Source organism: Echinops telfairi, unplaced genomic scaffold (genome assembly GCF_000313985.2).
Source record: "Echinops telfairi isolate 266 unplaced genomic scaffold, ASM31398v2 ScPeMD7_7463;HRSCAF=8501, whole genome shotgun sequence".
NCBI lineage: Eukaryota > Metazoa > Chordata > Mammalia > Afrosoricida > Tenrecidae > Echinops > Echinops telfairi.
In genome coordinates this window covers 3,958,621-3,984,519 of record NW_022111363.1, presented here as the reverse complement: position 1 = coordinate 3,984,519, position 25,899 = coordinate 3,958,621, and the positions used below count along the sequence as shown (strand labels likewise).

The following is a 25,899-nucleotide window of genomic DNA, read 5'->3' as shown; positions in this document are numbered from 1 at the left end:
ACACACACACTCCACCACCACGAGTCTGCACTTGGGAGGGGGAGAAGTCTGTGTAAGTGACAATGCTGCAGCAGGTGTTTAGGTGGCTGGGCCCCTCAGGAAGCTAGCTGCCTACACTCCTGACCCCACACGGCAGAGCTGGATTGCTCCCCACACTAGGACACCCCACCTTGTGAGACCTGCCTGGACTGTGGGACCCTGTTGGGTGGGAAGTCTCCCCAGAGCATGAAGGGGGTGCAGAGAAGGTGCATTGCTTCCAGCAGCCACCGTGGGGAGGGATGGGGACCAGGACCTGATACAGGGCAAGGGGTCCCAGGCAGCCTGCAGCTAGTTAGTCTCCTAAAGCCTGAGATAATGAGGAGTTGGGATTGTTGGACACCAAGTCCTTTGAAGGATTTCATTATCGAATTTGTTGTAGTTTGAAAAGTATTTTCTGCTTTCTTTTCAACGGAGGTGTTTATGGTCTGTTTTGCTTTGTTATTGTTGTTCGTTTTCTGCTGTGTTCTTTTCTGTAGATGAAATCCTGGTTAGGGGAGCTATAGACAGTAACCGGACTAGTGGTTCCTGGGGGGACAGCAGGGGAGGTTGGAGGAAATGGGGAGCCACTAATGATGAGTACAAGAAAGAAGAAAATATTCTAAAATGGATTGTGGTGGTGATTGTACTGCAACTCTTCTTTAAAAAAATTTTTTTTTTGATAGCAACAAATATTTATTGAGTGCATAAGCACCTTCTTAATGCCTGGCTTGTTATGATTTAATCTTTATGATAACCCTTACTATGTTATTTTTATTGCAGATTACCAAGCAGATGTCAAGTTTAAACAGGCAGTTAATGGTGGAGCCAAGATCTCATGATCTCACGCCAGGTAACTGACTGCAGAACTCCGAGCCCCTGTGCCGCCTCTCATTGAAGGCATGCCCGGAAGACAGGGGCAGAGTGTAGGTCATCAGATTGAGACAGCGAGGAAGCTTTGGGATCCTTGAATTCCATCATGAAACAGAAACTGAAGCCCGGGATTGGGTTCACAGAACTGCAGAAGCGTGTTGCAGGACTCCTGAATGGCGGCTGGAAATGCTTAACCACAGGACTCACCACAGCCCTTCTTGACATGACTGGGCTTCTGAATTGTATGACATGTGAATCACATGTCATACATGTGTTCCTCTCCTATCCACTTCTGGAGGGAGACTTGCCTGTCTCAAGGCCAAGCTATTAGTCATGTGTTCATGAAACACGGATTCAGTGACCATGATATGGTGGTACTGAATTTGACACTGGGGACCCAATGGTGGAAAGATGCTGCCCCTCCCCCCCTTGATGTGGCCTTCCAGCAGTGCAGAGGACAAACATGTCAACAGCTGGTTTCCCGTGAAGGCATTCGGTGTGCCTGGGGGATGGGAGTGAGCGGTGGGGCAGAGGGGTGGCGGTGAGAGAAAGCACAGTGAGTGTCCAAATAGAGGAGACCGTGTGTAACGACAGTCTGGTGTGTGCGTGTGAAGGCCAGGGGAGCAGAAAAAGGAAGCAGAAGGCATGGCTGAACCGCGGCTGGAAAACACTTGTCTGCATGTGTGGATGCCCAGAACTCACCCACTGTGGGCGGGCCGCGATCGCTACAGCCGCCAGACTGGCGGGGAGCTGTCCAGTTAACAACATCTGCAGACCCCGAGGGCCAGCCGTTTTCTGCCTAGGGACATACCCAACAGAAAAGCAGGTTCACGGCCATGGTTCAGTCATCTAGTGCCGCTACAAGACCACCGCTACTGCTCTTGGGCTAGCATATCCGAGTGGGAAGTGGTTGTGTCTTGACGTCCCTCCCTCTTGGAGACCTTCCATCCAGGTCTGTGCCCTTCTGAAGGGGGTGCGCCGGCTCTCTGACCCTCCCCCCAAGGACTCTGCACTCTGGTGTGCACGTGTCTAGACGGCAGCGTGGTCATTCTTGGCGGCCGCACAGGTCTTCCTCAGAGTTCTTTCTGAGTGTTGTGAATGGCGACAATCAGAGGGGGCTGCGGCGGGTGGGATGAGGTGTTCTCGGAAACTCCCACGCCAGCCTTCGGAACAGGAGCAGGAGCATGGCCATGATGGGAAAACAATTCCCGAGAGCAACCCTCCTGACCTGTTCCTCACCAAGGCCGGTTTCAAGTTTTCCCAAAACTTCCTTGTTATGAGCACCCCCGAGCATCCTCTGTCCTTTGAGAGAATCTACCACAATGCAGTTTTCCGTCATCTTCTGGGCTGAGCTCTCGGCCTGGGCTGTAACCGGCCCCGCACAGCCCCTGGGAAGCACTGTTTGGATCTTTCTTTGAAGGCACCTAATGGGGCTAAGCCACGTGTATTGATGAGAGAACTTGTCTGCAGTCACCCAGTGATCACAGAGACCTGTTTAAATAGATTTTGTTTGAAACAACCCTGTGTAGGGATAAGGTGCACTGAGTGTAGCAGTTCTGCATTGGGCTACGACCCACATGCTCGGCAGTTCGAAACCACCAGCAGCTGTGCAGGAGACAGCCAGGGCTTTCTACTCCCGTGAACAGTGACAGTCTCAGAAACCCACAGGGGTCGTTGTGAGTCAGCCTGGACTTGATGGCAGTGACTCTATAGTTTATGTATAAGGCAGTGTCACAAAGTGTGGAAAAGCTGAATGAGGAGGTAATACCTTTTTCCTCCATGTCCTTTCAAGAAGAAAGATCCCTGGTATGAACTGGAACCTGGTAGCAATACTTCTCGACTCCCCTTGCATTTATAAGCATCCTCAAATGCTTATCAAAAAACTCCCACTGCCGTCAAGTCGAAGCCGACTCACAGCAGCCCTAGAGGCCAGGGTGGAACTGCCCTGTGGTTTATGAGACTGTCACTCTTTGCGGGAGCAGAAAGCCGTGTCTTTCTCCTGTGGAGAGGCTGGTGGTTTCAAACTGCTGACCTCGTGGTCAGAAGCCCAATGTATAACCACTCCCACCAGGGTCCCCCATGGGTATTCTAAAGACCACATCAAATTGCCGTATGTGCACACACGATGGGAAACTCACGAGTCATGAGAGCGCATGACCTACAAGGACACACAGCAGCGGGGACGGCACTCATCCCAGCAAGCTGAATGAAAGAGGCCAGTGGGATGGCGAGAGTCCACTTCCATCAAGGACAAAAGGAAGGCCCGTTGAGCTCCACTACTGGAGTCAGGATGGGGGTTACTGTTGCCGGAGAGGGACACCAGGGAACCTCTGCGTGGGCTGTTGTCGTGCTCTGTCCCCTGTTCTGGGTGCTGGGTGCTTGGGTGTGGAGTGAAATGTCAGGGGGCTGCTCACATCTCTGTGGCCATGCACTGAAAGGGCCCCGGCGCTTCCCTCCGTCTCCCCGACTAGAGAGTAGAGGCAGCTCAACCTGGGAGAGAGCTTCCCCGGGGAGAAGCTGGAGAGACTGGGGTGGAGCAAGCCTTGGAGAATTGTGTGGTTGAATGGCTGGAGGTGACAGAAGAGGCTTAACTCACAAACCCACTGCCGGGACTCGATGCTGACTCACAGAGACCCCAGAGGGCAGTGGAGAACTGCCCCTGTGGGTTTCTGAGCCTGTAACTCTTTACGGGAGTAAAAAGCCCGATCTTTCTCTGGCAGAGCGGCTGGTGGTTCCGAACTGCCGACCTTGCAGTTATCAGTTCAACTCATAACCATTATGCCACCAGGGCTCCTTTTCAAAAAGGCACAGGAGGATGCATATTATGATGATATGGGCTTCCACCACACCCCTGCACCCATCCCCTCCCTCTTACCTTTCCATGGTCCCTGAGCACTCAGTGGAACACGTGGGGACCCAGCTCCCAAGGTTCGGGCAGACACCACGCTCAGGGTCTCTACTCTGTTGGGCCCAGTCACCTGTCTTTCCTCCTCCCCCAGCAGCACCTGCAGGTCCAGAGCCATAGTGCCGAGGCTCACTTCACACCCAGAAACCAGGGCGCAGGCCGTCCTCAGTCCAAAGCCCCGGAGTTGCTAGGAGCTTCGATGGACAGTCCGAGCGGGAGAGCAGAGGCCCCGGTCCCCCTTCCACCCTACCTACCTGGTCAGGAGCCATTTGCCTCTCATGACAATCTGGCAGCCTCGGGAACAGAGGACTGACTCAGCTGGACACGGGGTTAGGGTTTGGTTTCTCTCGGGTGGCCAGTGCCCATTGTTACAGGTAGATCCAGGTAGAGACAAAGACACAACCAGCTGAGGTCTAGCCAGGAACCCGCTGACCTGCCGGCACCTTGCTCTCTCTCCAGTCCCTTCACTGTTGGCCTGAGTTCCACTTACCGGCTGGGCAGACCCGGGGCTGGAGCAGAAGATGGTGTACTTGCGGATGACCCCATTGGGCTTGGCTGGGGGGAGCCAAGACACGACCACGCTGCTGGCTGATGAAGGGACTGCCTTGATGCCAGCAGGGGGGCCTGGAACTGAGCAGGGAGAAGACTGGGTCAGTTCAGAGCGGGGCAAGGGGGACAGCGCCATCTGAGAGGATTTCCGGGAGGAGGTATCCTTGCCTGACAGTCAGAAGGACAAAATGGTCCTTTGGGGGACTGTGACAAAGTCTTTGAGATGGTGTCAGCAGGAGTGGCCACTTTCGACATTGAAGTGACATTGAAGCCCAACAATGAAGACTAGGGATAAATGAAAGAGAAGAAGAACCCACGTTGCATCTTACAAGGCCACTTGTAAACCTTGAAGACCCCGGAACATAAACTTAACAGCCATGTCATGTCAATTGACGGGATTGTGCCGGGAGAGCGTGGCCTCCCGTGCCAAATCAAGAGCACTAATCAATGAGGTGATCAGTTACGTCCTTTTGTATCTGCACCTGTAGCTAACCTTGCCTTCTTTTCCGGTTGCTGCAAAACCACACACATTGTAGCAGTCGCCCTTTCACCCCCTTCACTGATGTCAGTTACATGAGCGATGCTGGGTCACCTTCTCTCCCTTTCCCATTTCCACCAACCATATTCGACGATGACGGATGGAGAACTTCTCCCACACGATTTTACCCATTCCTGCCAGTTCATCGAAGTGAGAACATTGCTTGTTGTGTGTGTTTGTGATGGACTAATTTCCCTCATGGACATAATGTCCTCCGGGCTCATCCATGGTGTAAGATGCCTCGGGGGCTCCGTTCTCTTGATTGTTGAGTGGAATGCCATTGTAGGTATGCACCTCATTTTACTGATGCCTCTGCTGATGGGCACTTGGGTTATTTCCTTCTTGTCTGTGACTGTGAGCAGTGTTGCAATGACTCGAGCAGTGCATAGATCTCATGTCACTGTCATTAGATCCGTAGGGCTTAGGCTGAGGAGGGGACTTGCTGGGTCACATGGCAGCTCTACCTCGAGTTTTTTTAGGAATCGCCAGTCTATTTTCCACAACAGCTGCATCCTTTTGCAGTTGATGAAGGCTTTGATTTCTTCCTATTCCTTCCACATGTTATTTTCTGTCATTATTATTATTATTGAATCTTAACCATCCTTCTCACTGCCATTGAATTGATTCTGACTCATAGTGATGGTGGCAGTTACATAATCTCCTGTCAACTTGTGAAGGGGTGGAGTCTAGTCAGTCGATCCTGTCATAGCCAATCATGCCTCTGTGTGGGCATGGCCTTCTCCGGAGGATTCTGGGAACTCCTGTCTTCCTCCCTGGAGCTGGGACACATACACTCTGTTTCGTTTTCCTGCTCACAAGACACTGATGGAGCCAGAGCCCTGGAGTTGGAGAACCACATCAGCACTGAGATGCTGAGAAGAGGTGCTCCTGGCCGGAAGAGCTGTGTCTTGAGCATTTCTGATCCCGAATTGTAATCTCTTAACTTTCCTAATAAATAAGGTGACCAGATTTTAACATTGGTAAAGTGGGACAAAAGCGGAACACCATTGATAAAACTCCTATCCTGGCAAAAGAGCCACATGGCAGCTGAAAACCGTATACCCTAGCTTGTCGTGCATTCTTTCCAAAAATCGGGACTTTTTTAAAACGCCGCGGGATGTGGGACAAATTGTTACAAATTGGAACTGTTCCGCCAAAAGCGGGACATCTGGTCACCTTACTAATAAACCTCATCATTGCTGGTATGGTCGCTGAGTTTTGCTTGGCCAGCAATGATGTGGCACGTGCAGTGGGAGGAATGGCGGTGTCAGAATTGGTAAAGAAAGTTGCAGAGTGGAGGCATGTCTGACCTTGACCCCATAGAAATTGGCCTTGGAGGAGGGTGACTTTGATTCTCTCTCCTCCAGGTGAGGCCACACCCACACCCTCTTTGTACACTCTAATGCTTAGATCAGTCCTGAAGATTTTCTTTCTCATCTGGAGTTTGTCTCTTGGCTCATTCGACGAATGTGTTTAACTTAACGAGGCCCTAGTTATCTCTCTGTCTTCTGTGGTGTGTGCATTTCATTGTTGTGTTGGACAATCTACCACTGAAAAAAAAGTCATATCCCGAAATTTTGCTCTGATATTTTCTGCCAACTATTTTGAGGCTTTAGGTGTAACATGCAGGGTTTTGACCCATTTGAATTGGTTTTGGAGATGGTGTGAGTTAGGGATCTTGTTCCACTCTCCTGCAGGTACAGATCCTGTTTTGCGAGCACCTTTGAGCAGGTTTGTTTTCCTCATCGAGAGCCAGCAGGCAGTTTGTTTCAATTCCTGGCATTTTTTGTAATTTGTTTTTAAGTCAGGAAGAGTGACGCCTCCTCCTTTGATCCTTTTTCAAAACTGCTTGGACTATTCTAGATATCTTACCTTCCCATGTAAAATTTAGGCTTTAGTTTTTCCATTTCTGTTAAAAAAAATGCTGTTGTAGTTGTGCTCAGGATTGAACTGTATCTGTAGATGTCTTTGGATAGTATCAAGTTAATTTATCTTTAAGGCAGTGACTTAAGTATTTGGATTTAGATAGCTCTCTTTCATCCACGGTTTCTATTTCTGAAGTTTCAGTTATCCGCAGTCAAGCAGGATCTGGAGATATTTAAACGGTGCCCTCTTATAAGCAGCATGGTGAAATCTCGTGCTATCTTGTTCCATCAGAGACGTGGCTTCCTCCTCCTCTACTGGGCATGTGACTGGGGAATATACTTGGCTGAGCGACTGCACTGTGCCCTGCTGGTATCCAGTGGGTTACTGTTGCCCACTTGGTGCACCCTGGGTACCTGTGATACGTATATATAGGAACAACACCCCCCCCCCCACTATATATATAAGGGTCTGTGCTGTCCTTGGTTCCAAACATCCCCTGGGGGTCTTGGATGTATGCCCATGGACAGGGAAGGGATACTGTAGATGCTAGTTCACTAAACACTTCTGATCTGCCCCATTGGTTCTATTTTCCTTTCTCTTTCTTTTTGTTCCGAGTGTTTTCAAAGATTTTTTTTAACACCCCCTCTATTAGTTTGGTCATTAATTAGTCTCCCACTACTTCTCATAGTCACCCTGTAGATTGCAACATACATCTTTAATTTGCTAAAATTTAATATTAATAATTGACATCTTTCTTTTTTCCCTCAGAAATTTCAAAGACCTTAGAACTTCCCTTTAATCCCCTCCCCCATTAATATGTTCTTGTTGCTTTTTGTCCTAATCTGGAACATACTTTAAACATCACGAGATGATATCATCATCCTTTTATGTAGCCAACATTACCTAAGAGTTATTCAGTGAATTTTGCACTTTTTCCTTTTTTTTGCATCACCGAGTTTTCATCTGGGATAATGTTCCTTCTATCTCAAAATGCCCTTTACCATTTTTCTAAGGCAGGTGTTCTCTCAGTCTCTGGATATCATCTTAATCTTGAAAACGTTTTTTGCGGGATATAAAATTATAGACTGATCACTCTTTTCTTTGGGCACCTTAAATATACAGTTGCTCTCCTCCCCCCCCAATGTTTCTGGTAAGGAATTAGCTTTCACTCTAACTGCTGTTCATCAAAGGCAGTGTGTGCCTCTTTCCCTCGGAATACTTTCAAGATTTCTCTCTCTTTGTGCTTTGATTTTTTAGCAGCTTTATTTTGATGTGACATGCTATGGGTTTCTCGTTCTTGCTTTGGGAGTTTGTAGAACTTCTTGCATTTAGAACCGATGTTTTTCATCAGTTTTGCACCGTTTTTGGGCATTTTCTCTTTGGGATGTTTGTCCTCACTGTATCCTCTCTGTTCTTGAGACTCAGAATGTGGTCCATGGATCAACATCAGCAGCACCAACCCGGAGCATGACAGAAATGCGAAATTCCAAGTTCCCCCTAGACCTACATAATCAGGATCTGAATTGTAACACGATACCCGAGTCAGCTGTAGGCACATTAAAGCTTTGAGTATCTTACCTGCTATTCCTATCTTTCCATCCATTTGCCTTTCTGTGCTCTCTGCGTATTTTCTTCTGACCTGTCTTTCAGTTTGCTACTTGGCTCTTCAGCTGTGTCTAGTTTGCTATTAAACTCATCTACTGAATTCTTATTTTGTGGTGTTTGTATTTTTTTGGTTCTAGAATTTCCATTTGGGAGTTTTTAAATCTCTGTTGATATTTTGATCTTGTTTAGGTTTTTAATGTCCTAGGTCATTTTCAGCATAAAGTCTTCACTTGATAAAAACCTCTCTTTGGAACTCCCATGGATGTATTTCTTTTTTCCTGCGGGAATTTACTTATGTTGTCCCATGATTTCGTTGTTGTATGCCGGGAACATCATTTGTAGAAATAAAGGATTCATGTTTGCTTCTGATCAGCGCCTGGCAGTACTAGCGATTTGGGGCCACCTCAATCTAATTCCCAGAATGTAGGGGATTTCAAGCTGTCTGTTCTTGGTTCACTGTGTCCAATTGTGCTTCCCATCAGGGTTTCCACTCAACGTGAGAGGCCTCACCAGGCAGACCCTTTCCACCCCCCACTGGTAGACTCTATACCTTTGTCCCTCTCTTTCCAGAGCTGCTCAGCCTCTCAGCAACTGCCTCCAGATTCAGCAAACATCCCCATGGCAAAGATGCTCCAAATGCCAGACTCATATCCTCGCCCTTTATTATCTGTTGGATACTGGGCCAGTAATTCTTCACTGTCTTGTCAGCTCTTTGATGCCTTTAAGTATTTTATTTAAATAACAAAAAAAGTACCTGGATTTCCTAGCAGTCTTCAGTGAAAAAGAAGAGAACACTGAGTTACCTTGACAGCCATCACCAGACCTGGAATTCCTCTGATAAGTCTTCTCTCTAGACCTGCCCACCTCCTCCACCGGTCATCCTCACGGCTGCTGTCCCCAGTCTTTCCTCACTTCTGCCTGCATGCCCACAGGGGTTCCCAGGGCTCCCTGACATATGATTGTAGCCCACTTTCCTCCCTGGGACCAGTCCTCCACACAGCTGCAAGAGTTACCCTTCAAAGGCCTAGCCATGCCTTTTCCTCACTGGAACACCAAAAAAGTCATTTAAAATTCAACTCAATCTTGTTCTCTGATGCCACGTTGCTTGGTTTTATATTCCTTGGAAGGTGAAGACCAGGCAAGGCGCTTTTGCAGGCCATCGAATCCTCCCACTCAGACTGACTGACATTCAGGATCTGGTAAGTGAGCTTGATGGAATGTGTTTGCATTTGATCTCATTGCTTCCTGCACGTTCTTCTAATTTCCTGAGAATTTTTTCCTCCCTTGGAGAAATGCAGCCTTTTGAGGAAGACAGGTGGCGAGGCACAGGATTAGGATATTTGGATTGGGATAGTTGCCTAGTCACACAGTGGAGCTGGTACTGGAACACAGACCATGGGATAACTGCGCCCTGACGGAGGGAACTTGGAAGAGGTGGGAGCGCAGTGATGCGGCAGGCACAGCGGGCTGCCTCCCCAACAGCCGCACCTTCCTATTGTTTGTAGACACAGGCTCGATTCGGTTTGGGGACCACACTGCTCCAAGCATCAGAAAAAGCTGTCCTCCTGGCTTACCCCGAAGATCGCGCTTCTTCAGGCCACGTCAGTCATGATTGGTTCTTCACAAGGCACGTGACCCCAGGCTGCCCAATGGGACGCGAGAATGATCGGCCGAAGGGGTTTCTGGGAAGTTTCTTCTCTTCCAAGATAGCCCATGTCCGGGAAGTCTTGCCTCGCCCCTCTGACCTCTGTCTTGCCTGGCAGACCCGACAGAGCGGCTGGCAGAGCAGAAAGGTGGGGACCCCTGAGTCGGCCAGCCCGGAGCGGCCCTCACTGGGGGCTTCCTTTGATGTGCGGCAGTCAAGGTCCTTCCTGCTCGAAAATGGGCTTTGTTATTACTGCTTCCTAACCGGTGCTCTCGTGCTGCGACAGGAAGTTCAGAGGCCACGGCCTTCGCTTCCCAGGCCTCGATTTCTCACCTGAGGCCAGAAAGAACTCCTGCCTCGCAGGGTTATTGGGAAAGCTGAGTCTTCAAGGTCAACTGCGTATGAAAACACATGACACACACGTGAAGCCAGAGCTGCGACTGTGGATGCAGTCTCATCCGACAGCTAGCTGATTCCGTCCTGCCTGGGATTCTCATCCGGCCAAAAGTGTCACCTCCTTGCCAGCATCCTGGCAGCCCCAAAGAAACATTTGCTAGGACTGGACAATTTCGTGGGGATTTTACGATGATCTTGCTTCTCCAACAACTGGATCCATCACCACTATCACGGTTTCCGCAAGAGGCGCTGGGCTTCCAAGAGCTTCAGTGACTTGCCCAAATGCACGTGGGTTGTCTTTACCAGAGGCTTTCCCCCTCTGCGAAGCTGCCTCTTTAAGATGAGTGCACTGCCTCTTGGGACACGGGATCCTGCCCGTTGCTCCTTCTAGATGTGGCTCCCAGTGTTTGAGAGTGAAGGGCTAGAAGGGTCTTGCAGGGAGGGACGGGGCTCCTGGGGCACTGGGTCCCCTCATGGCGCCTGGCCTCGGTCAGTGAGTACATACGGAGGTGCTTACGGCTCAGGTGCCACTTCAGAGTGGGGGGTCCACGCAGTTCACCTTTGCAGGCCAGGAAGGCACCTGTGTGTGTTCTTTCCACTCACGTTCCACCACCACAAGTTGATTCTGACTCACAGCAACCCTATAGGACAGGGCAGAACTGCCCTGTGGGCTTCCAAGACCGTAACTCTTCACGGATTAGAAGCCGCGTCTTTCTGCTGTTTAGAGCTGCTGCCCTTGCGGTTAGCAGACCATCGCACAACCCATTATGCCACCAGGGCTCCTTGGTGCCCTGAGGCCTCCAATCGGCCCAGGCATGGAGTGCCACCCAGCTCAGTCTCCACGCAGGGGCAGTGACGGCCGAGAGCTGTCCCAGGATGCTTTCATTAAATGCCAAGAGAAGTAGGGCACTCAGTTTGGTAAATATTTAATTGCTCAGAGCTTGGGGAGGGGGCTGATGGGAAGGAAGGGGCTCAGAGCGCTTGGCAGCATGAAGCTGAGCCGGGAGCCGGTCTGGTCACGGAGCACGGTACTGTGCTATGACTCTCTTCACCGACACACCCAGGCCCAGTGGCTAACCCCTTCAGGACCTTCCACCAAATTGTGTGGGCAGAACCTAGACAATGCCAGGAAGGCTACTGGGATGGCCAGTGGGTGCCACTCATACTGCCCATGAGCCAGCATCTCTCCTGGTGCAGACACATGGGAAAGTGCTAAGTGGAGCAGCTAAATGGGGCAGGAGAACAGGGCTAGAAGCAGGCCCCTGAGCTGCACACGGAAGCCCACAGGGCACATGTACACAGCCCTCTTGGGCTGTTCTCTTGAGTACTGCCCCTGTAGAGGCGTGTCCTCCCTCTCCCTGTGCAGGAATCGCTCACCCAGGGGGAGTTCCTGCCCTCGCACCCATCCCAATATCTGTGTCTCCAGGAAACCGGGCTGAACCTTGGGAGCGGATACCTGGAAAAGATACTCTTGGGGTGAGGGCAGAAGGAGGCGGCGCGTCTGGCCTTTGACTTGGTGCTGCAGAGTGGTGGGTGCAGCTCTGGGTACCAGCCGTAGCCTCCCTTGGCTCTGAGGGCGGGGGTGGCTCAGCTCAGGCTGAGGGCAGGAGGGCAGGGGCGGGGACTCACCATCCTCCTTGGTCTGGATGTAGAGCACAGTGCTGCGCACGCCGTCCCCGGCCTGCGTGTAGGCCAACACCTGGACGCTGTAGTTGGTGAACTTCTCCATGCCGCGCAGCTCCACCCGCTCCCGTGTGGTGGTGATGTTCTGCATCTCGCCCCACTCTGCCGGAGACACGCGGCCTGAGTGCACCTGGCCCAGGTTCCTGCCTCTGGCCCAGGCCGGTCACAGGCAGGTTTGCTTCACTGGGGCAGACCTTGCTCCTTGGTGGCAGAACCAGAGGGCCCTCTACCTCAAGGTGTACAGAGGCAGAGTTGGGGCATTGCTTCCAGGCTCTGGCTCCCCACTTGGCCCCAGAAAGGCGAGGGACACATGCTGGCCTGGCCCTACCTAGCTCTCGGCTGACCTTCATCAACGTCAACTTAACATTCACCCCTTTAGGATCCCTTCCCCACTCCAAGCTGCCTTCGTCCCAGGCAGGATTAGGCGGCCTCCTTGCAGTTAGTGGACAGGGTCCTGCGGCCTCTCTGCTTTCTCCCCACCAGGGAGGACACCCAGCTCTACCAGCAGAACATGCATGTGGATGCTGGTGAGGCTGGCAGAGCTGCAGACATTATCTTGGAGGGCCGGGCTATGCCCCAAGCTCAGTAAAGTCTCACTGTGGCTCTGCCGAGGAGTTCTTCTAGACTCTGAAGAAGACCTCCGAGAGAGGGTCCCATGGGAAGGCCAGGTTCTTGGAAGGCTCTGGAGTAGAAAACTCTCTGCCGGGGACTACTGGGCCTTCAGGCAGCCAGACCCAGACCCTGGCTGAGCACAGGCCACATCCTCGCTGGTGGCCAGGTGTGGGCACTGGGTCTAAGGCAGAGGCCTGACCAGGGGAGGGCAGCCTGCGGTCCAGGGGACCGTGCACAGCTTGATGGGATGCTGGGTCAGTGCAGGGGGAGGCAAGGGCATGACTCTCAGAGACCTGTGCAGCTGGCCTTCCTTTCCAGGAGGTCCAGCATCAGCAGGCTTGCCCAAGACGCCGCCCCAGGAAGCGAGGGCCCAGTACAGCATGGCGGCTGAGGTCAGAGGGCAGGCAGTGTTGGGGAGGCCCACACCCACAGGCTTTTGAAAGCAGCAGCAGTGATGGGAACACAATGCACCCCTCCTCCCGGGGCCAGCTGCAGCGATGAGAATGTGGCAGCACTTCCTAGCTCAGCATGCTGGGAGCTACACAGACCAAGCCTCCGGGCTGGAGGCCGCTGCGTAAACACTTGGCCGGGGCACTGTGAACGGGCCCACTCCAACCCTCATGGTGGAGCACATGGCCATTGAGCTGGGTGACTGCAGCTGGAGTCCAGCTGTTCCAGCAAAGGAGGGGGCACAGGTGGCAGGCTTCCTGGTCACTGTAGGGCCCTTTACGTACACACGCTGGCAAGACATTGGTGGGCAAATCTGCGCAGACCAGTACACCCGGGGCATGGGAAGACACCAGGAGGCTGGTCATCCTTTCAGGCAGACTCTACCTGACACCTGACAGACTCTACCTGTCTCTGGCTGCTCTGGGTTCCGGGCATGGGCTGATCTCCCCAGATTGCACCCGTCCTTTGCAGCCTGCCTCTGGTTGGGTCTGGCCAAGGGGAGCTCTCACCAGGCTCTGGTAAACCCTGTTTCCTCCTCTGGCCCTGGCAATAGTGGCCTTCAGCTGTTGCTGGCCCTGGGGGGCTCCCTCCTCCCCCTCCTTCCTCTGAAAGTAGTCCCTCTATTAAACTCTCTTCCATTGCCCCACCTGAGTGTGCCCACAGCCGCCTGCTAGGGCTCAGATGGACCCAGCCGCCAAGGACGCGTTTCACCATGTTGAATAGAGAAGTAAGCACTCATCAGAGGTTTGGATTGGGGTCTCTGGCCCACCTTCACTAGAGAGGAGACCCTGTTTCACACCAGCCACCCTTGCCCCCGCCGCTGGTCCAAAGGAGCACGAGTGAGTGGGCCCTGAGCTCTGTATCACGTCTTTGCCCCCTCTCCCATGGGCCCACGTGGATGCACAGAAGGCTACAAGCCCACTGGATGTCCCAGGGCAAGATGCTCAGCCTGAGAGCCAACTTCGAGCCACCTGTGCCCATCCCCCCGTCCCTGCACACTTACCCCCATCCATGTAGAGTGACCAGAAGATGACCCGATAGCCTTTGAGGACACCATTGAGGGTGCTGCGAGGGGGCTCCGACCAGGAGATGACGGCCACATCTGAAGTGATGGACAGGGCCCGCACGTTCTCGGGGGGTTGGCTGGGCACTGTGTGGGGCGGGAGAGGGCACCAGAGAATCTAGTCAGGCTGGGAGGTCCGGAAATAAGTGCACAGGGGTGCTGGGGTGGGGTAGATTGGGGTAGGCCTGGTGCCCTACCAGAGCCCCTCCATATAAGACTGGGGGAGATGACCCGGTTCTGGGAGTTGAGTGAGCAGGGGCTTGCAGGGCAGCGAAGTGGACAGAAGCTGCACCTTCCTGATTCCAGCTTCGTATTCTGAGTAGGAGGTGCTGAACTTAGCATGAGCCCTTTGGAATCATCAGTGGGCCACTGTGACCCAGGGACCCACCTCTAATGAGCCCAGCAGAACCTCGAAGACCAGCAGTCTGACCGGGAGTGTCTGCAGGTTACGGCCGCATTGAAGACGGCAGTGGTGCTTCAGTGGTAGAATTCTCACCTTCCGTGCGCTGGGTCGGACTCAGTGCCCAGGCCCTGCACCTCATGCACACCCACCACCCATCTGTCACCGGCGGCTTGAATTTTGCTAAGTGGCTAAACAGCTTTCCGTGATGCTTCCGGATGAGGAAGGACTAGGGAGAAAGGCCTGGTGATCTGCTTCCGAAAACATGTCCACCATTAAGAACCCTCAAGGTTCTCATCGTTTGAGTGACAGCCTGCGGATGGCACAGGACTGGGCGGTGTTCTGTTTAATTATGCATAGAGTCCAGGCCGACCGGAAGGCAGCCAGTGACAATATCATCTTAGGTATTTAGAAGTGGTCAGTCTCTGCATCATGTGGCCAGGCAGGCTAAGCTGAGACCTGACTCCTGTGTCCCTATGTCAAACTGAAGGGAAGAAAATACCAGAAGAGGATCTCAACCAACCATGATGAAGGGGAGAGAGCTTCCGTTTTGACCTTTAGGATTCATCTCTTGCCCTTGAACATCGACACACCGCAATGCCTGGGACTGTGGGAGAATCAGCTCTGGGATCAATTTGTGTGTGTGTGTGTGTGGGCTCTCTGTGCCTTTGGCCTTCTCCTTCCCACAACGGTCTTTGTGTTTAACCTAAATCCCACCCTTCTGGCCTGGCCCAAGCCGGGGTGTCCTCTGTAGGATGACAGATGGCCTTGGTGTTTGCCTGCCCAGGGAGAAGTTGGCGGCCCCTCCTGCTGGCTCCCGAGGAGGAGCCGGGGATGAAGGGGAAGGCCAAGGCTGCTTCGCTCTGAACGGGAGAAAGAAGGCACATGCTGGATGGAAGGTAATTAGATCCCGTTGCCCCACAAGAGGCAACTCTAATTTTTATGAGCATTTAAATGATAATACATCATCCTAACAATCCTCTTTGAGAATGATAATTGTTTCATATTACTTAGGTGTAAAAATATAAGCACCATGTAATTAGGGACCCAGTGTAATAAACTAATACAGATCGCCTGTTCGAACAAAATGAAGGTAATATAATTATGAAAAAGACACTATTGCTAAAGCAGGGGCCCTTGAATACCCCAGGAGGAGTGCTAATATTGCCAGGAAACGATCAGGATCTGACAGGCTAACGAGGGCCTTAATTAAGTATGAAAAACTGCTGAGCAAATGCTGCGGGAAAACTTTCATCCCCCTCTCTTTGTTGTTTTGGAAATGACTCCAAAGCCCGTGCTCATCCCTCCCTGTTGGAAACCCCAGGGGGCCCTGGACCAAGCTCAGGCGGTGAGGCCCTGGAAGGGGCTGGGGGTGGGACTTGGCCTGGGCCAGACGGAGCTCAGTGTAGGTCAGACAGGCTGCAGGCTCAGGACTGTGTTCCACCTGGAGCTGCGATCTTGGAGCACCGTGCATCCGTCCCTTTTCCCCTGCCTCCAGCCTTGCACACAAGCAAAAGGTGCCAACCGGGTGACGGGGTAGGAGTATGGGATTTGAGGCCAGGCCTGCATTTTGATCCTGGCTCTGTCGTCACCAGATGGGGATTTGGGGCAGATCAGTTGGCCTCTGGGAGTCTTGGCTATCTTTGCTATACTTCTCAAAGACACTCCCTGGACCAGCAACGTCAGCGTCACCTGGAGACTTACTAGAAATGCATATTCTTGACTTAAGCAGACGCTCTGGGCATGAGGCCCAGAGCCCACGGTTATATCCCTTCTAGAAGATTCTGATGTACCTTCAGTTTGAGAGCCACGATGTTAAGATAGCTCTTGGGATGAAAACCCCAGCGCGAAGAGAGGCCTCTGATCTTCCTCAGCCCTAGCTGGAGTCAGTGAGGGTCTTGGGCAAGGAGAGGGACTGGAGGAGGACTGCCCACACATAGCTTGGGCACCTCCCCCAACCTCCCCCTACTTCTCTGCTGCGGATGTGTCCCCACTCCCTTTCTGTGCTGACCTTGAACCCACGTGTCCATGGCTCTGGGGCTACTGGCACCTGCTCCATTTTAAAGCCCAGACTGCGCCCCAAGACAATGATATTGGAATATCCAGGGAGAAGCCGGGACATTTGTCTTTTCAAAGTCCCCAGACACTTCCAGTTTGTGATAGGCCAGGTGAAGAGCCACTGGTATGAGCTAAAGGAAGCCTGTGAGCATCATGTCGAAAGCATGCCACTGCTACTCTAAAAGTTGGAGGTTCAAACCCACCAGCTGCCCCCTGTGAGAAAGATGAGGCTGTGTGCTCCCTGAGGATCCGCCTGGGAAACACTATGGGGCAGATCTGCTCTGTCCCAGAGAGGGGCTCCGATCAGAATTGACTCAGCAGCGATGGATGTGGTATCCACTCTTCTTCATGTGGACGGCACTCTGGGGCCTAAGGTGCCCCTACCCAGAGCCACAGCCTCTTCAGTGGCCTCACATACGTGTAGAAGATGGACACTGAACAAGGAAGGCCACAGAAGGACTGACGCCTTTGAATTACAGGGTCAGTCCGCTGGGACCTCGGACTGTCAGAAGAACAAATAGATCTTTCTGGGGAATGCTCCTGAGAAGCAAAGGTGGCCCTGTGCTTTGGCATTCTTGGGAGTGAGCAGTCCTAGAGCAGGACATCATGCTTGGTAAAGTAGGGGGTCAATGAGAGAGAGAGAGAGAGACCCTCAGTGAGACGGGTTGACATAGGGATTGCCACCATGGGCTCAAACAGGACAACGGAGGGGATGGTCCAGGACCCCCACATGGTTTCCTAGGGCCACCACGAGGAGGACTGGATTTGATGGCACCAGAAAACAACAAGGAGCATACTGTTTTCCTCGCTCTCTGACCTCCTGTGTCCTGTTCCCCAGAGAGGACACGAGCAGCCAGAGGCTGATCTGAATCTCAAAGATGCTGGGCTACCTTTTGGTTCTGCTCCTTAGGGGGTGGCAACCAGCCTAGCCCCATCTTGCCTGGCCCAGGCTCAGGCTCAGTTGACAGTGGACACCCTCTCTGTGCTTGGAGAACAGGCATGTCCTGCTTCATCCCACCCTGTCTCCCCTGGAAGAACTGGGTCCCACAGTTTAGTCGTCAAGAGCTTAGAGTCCTTTTGGGTCATCAAAGAATGAAGTTTACAAAATTGGGCTCTACGTCCTCCGGGGCATGGGTCGTAGGATCTCTTAACTCCACAGTTTCATCCCAAGTCCCTGAAACAGAGGGTGGGGGACTCCAGACCAGATTTGGCTTTTCCCCTTTTACAAGCTGGAAGATGTGAGGGAGAGAGGACAGGCCCCAGAGAGAGAGAGGACTGAGCCGGGTGAGAGAGGTGAGGTAGGGCACCAGAGAGGGGGGGAATGAGAGGCTGTTGACCCAAAGAGGACAAAGCAGAAGGTGGTGGTGGGGAGGAAGAAGCATGGCTGGAGAGAAGGCCGGGAAGATAGGCCAAGAAACCCCCCGACAGTGCGTGGGTGTAGAGACCATGTGCTGGGTGGGGCCTGTGGCAAGAGGAGAGGGGGCCTGTGTGGACCGGGGGACCAAGGTGGCATCCAGGAGAGGGCCAGCCATGGGTCTGTGTGCCTTTGCCCGTGCTGGGTGCTCACCATCCTCCAGAGTGGTGGCATTGATCTCACTGGAGGAGGGCCCTGTGCCGGCCCGGTTGAAGGCTTGGACCACCACCCCGTACTGGGCGAACTTCTTGAGGTTGTCCAGGGTGTAGACTTCACTGTCCCCTGTGGCCTTCATCTCCACGATGCTGTACTGCCCGTTGCTGCCGGGGCTGTTCTCACGGTAGCCAATCTGGTAGCCACGGATGACACCGTTCTGCAGCTCCTTCTTGGGGGCCTGGGAGGACAGAGGGGACAAGGACACAGTGACACCCAGGGTAGACCAAGTTTCTCCTTGCTCCCACCCATCAATGGCTTCCATCCCGTTCCGAGGGAAAGGGGAAGTCCTTACAGATGTCTCCCATGGCCAGAGGTGGTCAGGCCCTCCATGGCCTCCTGGACCAAGGCCCCTTCTCTGTTGGCTTCCTATGTTCCAGCTACACTGGCCTCTTACCTCTTCCTTGATCATACCAGGCAAACACCTGCCTTATAGTGTAGATGGGGAGTCTTTCTCTGAATAGTCACCTGGCTTGCCCCTCCCCTGTGTCCTGCCCTGCCTGCAGTGTCACCTTCTCTTCAACTCGTTCCTGGCAATCCCCTCGATGAGACATCACGTACCCCATTTCCTCACTGTGTTTCCTGTTCCCACCCCTCCTCCTGTGCTGACCTCCTGAACTGTCTTTGGGCAAAGGCTGCCTTTTCAATCTCAAAAGGTTGATGCTATAATGCTGGGCGCAAACACCCCTGTCCATACCCGCAGTCCCAGTCGGGTGCAGCTTTAGTAACTGGGCCTGGCCATCTCTGATTGTCAAGGAAGCACCCACCCCTGGAAGCCTGCCTTGAGATGATGCCTCCAAATGGTCAGAGCAGAAACAATCGAGTTAGTAAACCCAGCCTTGTGGGTGGTTTTTATTTTAATGCAATGAATGGTGTCAACGAACTGCCATTTGAAGCTCACTGTTAAGTCAAGAAAACCAAATTTTTAACTTCACCTAATTGTCGGGAACTCACCAAAGAGGTGTGTATGTGAGTGTGTTTAATTGACTTGGGCGTCTGCTAAGGCCCGGACGGCCTTTCCCTCTGCACCAGGCAGTGCCGTTAGCTGCGGTGGTGAGGGGCAGACGCCCGAGTCTGGTCGGCCCACATCTGGCCACCTGGACAATCCCGGGGCGCCGCAGATCACCCAGGGGCTGGCATTATCTTGTCATTGTTTCCCCACAGGGGTTGAAGCCCCTTCATAGCCAGTCCCCCGCAGACATGACAAGTGATCAGATCAGGACAACCAGGCCGAGTGCGTGCTGCTGAGTCATTCTGGTCACAGCACGCCACGCGGGCGCAGCAGAGCTGCCCGTGGTGTTTCTGGGCCGGAATCTCTGTGGGTGCAGATCTCCAGACCCGTCTTCTGTGGCTCTGTGGGGGGTGGTGGTGGGGTTTGTAACTGCCACCCTCTAGACCAGGGGTTCTCCACCTTCCTCATGCGCGACCCTTTCATACAGCTCCTCATGTGGTGGTGACCCCCAACCATAAAATGATTTTCGTTGCTACTTCATCACTGCGATTTTGCTACAGTTAGGAATCGGGTGACCCCTGTGAAAGGTTTTTCGACCCCCAAAGGGGTCACAACCCACAGGTTGAGAACCACTGCTCTGAGCTGTTTGCATCACTCGGTCACTTTCACCCAGGTGAATATGTATGTGTTTGTATCAGGTGTCATATCTAGAGCATATGTGTCTCCATGTGTTATACACACAGGAGAGGCTTCTCAGGTCTATGCAAATCCTCCCTCTCCTCTCTCCTGCCCGCTTTCCCCCTCTCTCCTCATCTGTCTCTTCTCTATTCCCTGCCTCCCTCCAATAGGCCCACTCAGCCACTCAGGATTTAAATCAATCTTAACAATATTTCTCTGAAGCATTAAGAAATCAATAGGGCTGATTGCAAATTTATGTCATAACGCCAGGCAATCCATCTCACAGAGAGTCTTAAAATGAAGTGACTTATCTTTCAAGTGAATCTTTATTTTTCATTAATCTGTTTCTTGGTGTTAAAAAAAAAAAGTCCCCTGAGAAGTCAGCCCCAAATTTATTGACTGGCTGCTTCATTCTGAAGTTCTAACTTTCTAATCAATTTTATTTTTCATTATGAGACTTTGGAGAAATAAATCTGATTCTAAATTTTTATTGACCTCTCGGTCAGAGCTTTGTAGCCAAACGTCCCCGTATTTTCCATATTTATTCACCGTCCCCACCCTGGCTCTCTCAGAGTACACCTCAGACATGCGTGTGGAGGTGGCACACAGGCCCACGTGGGGGTTGGCTCCGGGCTTCACCCCAGTCTGTGAGGTCAGCCCTGGGGCCCAGATCTGAATCTGGAGGCAAAGCAAGGCTGCAGGTCCTGCGTAGGCGGGCTGGCACCGTGCCCTGCTCTCTTTCCTCTTGGCCCTTTCTCGAGGGCCGGAAGGTGTGCGTGGTATGTAGATGACTGCCACCTGCATGGTGCGGTGTGTGTGTGAGAGATGTGATGGGGCGTGTATGTGCTTGAGAGTAGTGTGTTATGTGTACGTGTGGCTTTGGGGGTGTGTAGTGTGTGTGGTTGATTTGGTATGTGTGCATATTTGAGCTCAGTGCACTGTGTGTTGTGTTGTGGGGTGTGTACAAATATGGTGTACAGGTGGTACGATGTGACGTGTGTGTACGTGTGTGAGAGGAGCATGTGCCAGGTGAACTGTGTATGTGAGATGTGATGGAGGGTGCGGTGTGTTTGAACACAGGTAATTAATTCTGTGGGTGTATGCTGGGCTTTGGGGGATGTCTTGTGCTGTGGGGTGCATGCTATGTTGGGCGTATGAGTACAGTGTGGTGTGCACATGTGCTATGTGTATATGTTTGAATACAGTCTGTTCTATGCTTATGGCATATTGTGGGGTGTGTGAGGATGGTGTGGTGTATTTTTGTGATGTGTGCAGTGTGTGTACGTGTGTATAGTGTAGATAGGGGTATGCGTGTTGTGTTGTGGGGGTGTGTGAGGATGGTGTGTGCAGTATAGCTAGATGTGTGTGTGTGTGCTATTGCATGGGTGTGTGGCATGGCGATCATGTGTGTGTATGCGCATGTGCATGGTGCAGTGTTTGTGTGGAGGCAGGATATGGGTGTGTGTGGTCTGATGGGGCCCATGCAAGTGTGGGAGCACAGTGTATTGTGCTGTGTGTTGTGTGTAAGCGTGGTGTGGTATGTGATGGAGTATCATTGGGGGCATGTGCATTTTGGATGTTACAGGGTATGTGTGTGTGTGCTTGTCTGTGTGGGCACAGTGTGTCCATGTGTTGGTGCATGTGCAGGTGTGTGCATTCATATATTAGGCCTTTCTGGGTCTCCCCGGTCTCAATCCTACCTTCAGGAAGACTACAGAAGGCGGCATAAAGCAGCCAGGCCTTTTCTATCAGGAGTTAGTCAGAGAGTGACCCTGGATGCATGGTCTTGGAGGAGGGGCCAAGGGAGCAGGACCTCCCAAAGCCCTTTGTTTAGATGGGAATGCTCCCTGAAAACAAGAACAGGGCGGGCTGAGGAAGCTCTCTCAGGAGCTCTGGCTGTGTCGTGGGTGGACGTGGCCATGGCCTCCTTGCAATGGCCCGAGAAGTGAGTGACCCAGCTCCCACCCCTCTGCACCCATGGCTTTCTCTGCCAGACGGGGGTTAAGTCACCTCTTCTGGCCCCCGTGACGGGAGGGCGATCTGTCGGGTGACTCAGCATGTGAGGCACAAGAAGTCACCAGTACGGCTAGCCCTCTGTGTCATGGCTGGCATGTGGCTCGGGGGCCAGCACCCCCAGGACAGCATAGGGCCTGGATCCCGCTCCCTACTGTTTTCATTCCCTGCCCAGCTCCGGCTCTTCCCTAAGCGTCTCCTGAAGAACCCCTTGTTCTGCCACACCGCTGGCCCTTAGCGACGAGGGCAGCACACAAGCACACAGGGGTCTGTCTCCTCGACACCTGCCCCTCCCTGGCCCCTGAGAAGTGGGGCGGGTCACTATTTCCACCCTGGCATTCTAGATGAGGAAACAGAGCCCACAGAGCCCAACCTCCCACTCGTGGTGCTCATCGAAACGCTCAGCCCAGCTGCTGGGCCCTGACTGGCGGCACGCCGCTCTCGTCCCAGCCCTGTCCTGCTCTCTCCATAGGCTTCCTTTGAACTCTGCACAAGATCAACGGACTCCTTTACCTATCCCAACGTGTGGGATTTGGGGGACATGGAGTGTGGTGAAAAAAAGCAACCCCCTGCATAATCTGCCCCCTACCCCCACCGTAGCCCTCTATCAAAGAGCCAGGGTGGGGAAGGGAGTGGGGGTTGGTGGGTGGACCTGCCATGTCTCCACCCACCCCTCCCACCTGCCTGAGTCAGGCTCTTGTGAGAACTCAGAGAGTGGTCGCCTGACAGGGGTCTCATGTACCTTCCAGGTCACTTGGATGCTCTGTGAGGTCACGGGCTGCAAAGTGACGTCCATGGGGGGCCCATCAGGAGCTGAGGGAAGAAGCAACGGTCACGAGTCAGGTCTGAGAAGAAGAGCGAGCCCCGTGTCCTGCTCCCGGCCCCCTGAGCAGGGGGATGGATGGGGAGCAAGACGCTCAGAGGCCACGAAGAACCCTGAGCGTCGGCATCAGGTCCTCTGACGTCATCACGGGCTCAAATGTCCTCCTCACCCTCCATCATCTGCTGGGAGGGCAGCAAGAGGTGACCGTGAGCTACTGCCCCACACTCTTTGGCAGACTGGCCCAAGGTGGACAAAACCAAGCGTAGGCAAGGCTGTGGGGTGACGGCCAGAGGAGAGCAAATGGGCAGAACCCACGGGGAAACGTTGTGGTGTCTCTTGGTGAAGGTGGGCGTATGTCCATTGGGGGAGGGCTGTGCATTGCTCCCTGGTTGTGCTCGCAGAGACCCGTGTGCCCAGGCACTGGTGCGCAGACACCGGATGCTCATCACAGGGTGTCTGTAACAGCCCAACTGGGCGCAGCCTCAGTGCCCATCTTCAGGTCACACAGAACCGTAGTCCACCCTTACAGTGCAGCACCCAGGAAGTACAAACACACCGTCCCGTTGCACCAGCAGCATAGTGTTGACTGAGCAAGCGTGACTCCGAAGGTGCTGTGGAGCACAGAGCTCCGTAAAGCAGCCCTGGGGTAACAGTGCAGCTCCCGATCAAGTGAGCTCCCTTGTGACCCATTTTGGGTTTGTTCCAGTTTTTAATAGTTTCTCCTTTCTTTCTGATTGAGGTTTTCTTCTGTCATTTTTTGATTTTGTTTTGTATGTCTTTCTGTATATGACATCTAGGATAGGTAAATCTTCAGAGAATAGTTGCATTCATAATTACCCGGGGACATGGAGGAGAGGTGGGGGATAGTGGGGACTGCAGCAACAGCTACAAGAGAGAAGACGACATTCTTACATTGGCTGTGTGATGACTGCACCGTGCGTGGTACTATGACTGGACTACTGAAGTGTGTTATATGCGAATCATATTCCAATTAAAAGCATTGTCACTAAGTAACTAATTACAGAAGCACTCAAATATGTGGCTTTCTATATATGCTATATAGAGGAGCCCTGGCGGCTTAGTGGGGTATGAATTGGTTTGCTAAACACAAGATCAGCAGTTCAAAACCACCAGCTGCTCCTCAGTAGAAAGGTGAGGCTGGGAAACCTCAGGGGAAGTGCACCCTGTCCTCTAGGGTCACTCTGGGTTGGAATTTACTCCAGGGTCGGTTTGTTTGTTATTTTTTTGGTTTGGATCTGTTATACCACACACACACACACACACACACACACACACAAAGGAAAGCAAGAGAAATCTTTTAAAAAATTTCGGGTGAACTCTGGGACAAAGAGCACAGGACATCATCTGGGGACGAGTCCGCCATTCTTCTCGGTTCTACTTCATGGATCCCTTCTGGTCAGGCTGGAGCCGGGGGCTTAAGCACCACGGACAGCTCTTCAGAACCCAGCCTCTAGACCGGTCTGGACAAGGAGCTGCGCCAAACACTGCAGTCACCCACAGGCAGGAACAGACAGGCCTTGGGAACGCTCTGCCCATCTTCTTGCTATGAGTCCCTTGGCCAAAGCAGGTGTGATGTGAGCCCTGGATAGACCCCTCCCAGGGGCAGAGAGTTGGGGTGGGGGGTGGGAGGCAGGGGTGGCGCTCACCGGCTTCCTCCGTGCTGACGGTGAGCTCCTTGCTGGGTTCGCTGCGACCAATTTTGTTGAAGGAATACATGCGGATGCTGTACACGGATGCGGGGTGCAAGTCCACGATGTTGGCCTGGTTGATGGTAGGAGAGATGTTGCGTGTGGATTGCTTGAAGTCCCAGGAATCTACAAAGAAGGTACCCAGCTGAAACCAGTCAGACCATTTCTGGAGCATCTCTGGGGATGCTCAGAGGCGGTCCAGCTCCCGCAGACCTCAGAGAGATGGCAGCTCACCGTCTGCAGAGAAGGCCAGAGGGGACTGGTCCATGAAGCCCAAGCTTGCCAGACCAACAGGCACCCTGAGCAGGGGAGAGCAGATACACCGGGTGGACAGAGAAACGCCCAGCCCACTCGGCCACCTACACTCTGGATGGGGGCCAGACAAGCAGCTTCCCAAGTCCCTCCTAAGACCACCATTCACTTGGCTCATTTTTGAGGGTCTGATGCCTGTCCTGTCATGGGAATTCGCTCCAGGTGTGAGAGCCCCATCTACCCAGGGCTCCCTGGGAGGAGGAAGCTGCTTGCGGGCTCCTGAGTTTTCACTCTTCAGGCAATTTGTAAAGTGGTGGTCTTGAGTGTTGACCACGGGGGATGGGGGTGGTGCAGACCAAGTGCCTGAATCCCCAGCCTAACTCCCCACCCCCCTTTCCTTCACCCTCAGGAGGAGGGTCTGAGTGTTTGGGGTCAGGGCCATGATGACATTGGCATGCTCATGATTGATCTAGAGACCCTGGCAGCCCACTCCAGAGAATGGCGAGCAAAGCTGTGGAACGGGAAAAGTATCAGGTAATGCCCCGCCAGGAGACCGTGGCGGCAAACACCTCGATTCCCGCAGGAAACCCGGGGACTCAGTGGGTCCCAGAGGAGAGACAGCAGTGCCTCTGCCGGGACCCGGCACAGCGAGCACTCATCACCAGTCCCGATGATTGACGGTTTGCTTTTCGGTACAGAAAAAGGCACATGACAGGAAAGACGCTGACAGTGGGACAAGAACGTGTCCAGGGCGGGTCCTGGTGCCACCGTTCGGCCTGATTGTCCACGCCTTCTAAGTCCACGGCAGAGTACCTTGGAAACGTCTCCGGAGAAAGGATCGACTTGCATTCTCTACAGTTTAGTTTCCGAGTTCCGAAAGGAGGTTAACACATTCTAGAAAGGTTCTTCCCCCTCTAGAAAGATAGCAATGAAGATTTTAAAAGTGGATTCTGGATTAGTCAGAGGAACCGGCCCGCCCCATTCTCCCAGCCTGACAGGTTCTGGTTAGCGGGGCCTCCGTGGTTTTGAAAGCACGCACTTTAACCACTGGCACCCAGGCTCGGCGTCTGTGCAGGCACTGGCCCAGCGCTCCATCTGCAGGTTGCTTGTAATCCTGTGGTTTCATGAGCCAAAATCGCAAAATGGCAGGCTGTGGATCTCACACGCACATCATTTTCCCCTTGTCT

At 52.9% G+C, this 25,899-nt stretch overlaps 1 protein-coding gene across 1 annotated transcript in view; it reads right to left on the bottom strand.

Moving 5' to 3' along the window:
* LOC101659355 (Down syndrome cell adhesion molecule-like protein 1) overlaps positions 1-24,728 on the bottom strand; it is a 43,234-nt gene extending 18,506 nt beyond the window's left edge. Inside the window, exons 1-7 of the mRNA XM_004712851.2 lie at positions 24,695-24,728; positions 24,419-24,586; positions 22,671-22,741; positions 18,226-18,466; positions 14,141-14,287; positions 12,022-12,177; positions 4,284-4,423 (exon numbers count right to left, since the gene is read on the bottom strand). Of these exons, the coding sequence (XP_004712908.2) occupies positions 4,284-4,423; positions 12,022-12,177; positions 14,141-14,287; positions 18,226-18,466; positions 22,671-22,741; positions 24,419-24,586; positions 24,695-24,728 (957 nt within the window). The remainder of the gene's footprint in view (positions 1-4,283; positions 4,424-12,021; positions 12,178-14,140; positions 14,288-18,225; positions 18,467-22,670; positions 22,742-24,418; positions 24,587-24,694) is intronic.
* Between the last annotated feature and the right edge of the window lie 1,171 nt (positions 24,729-25,899).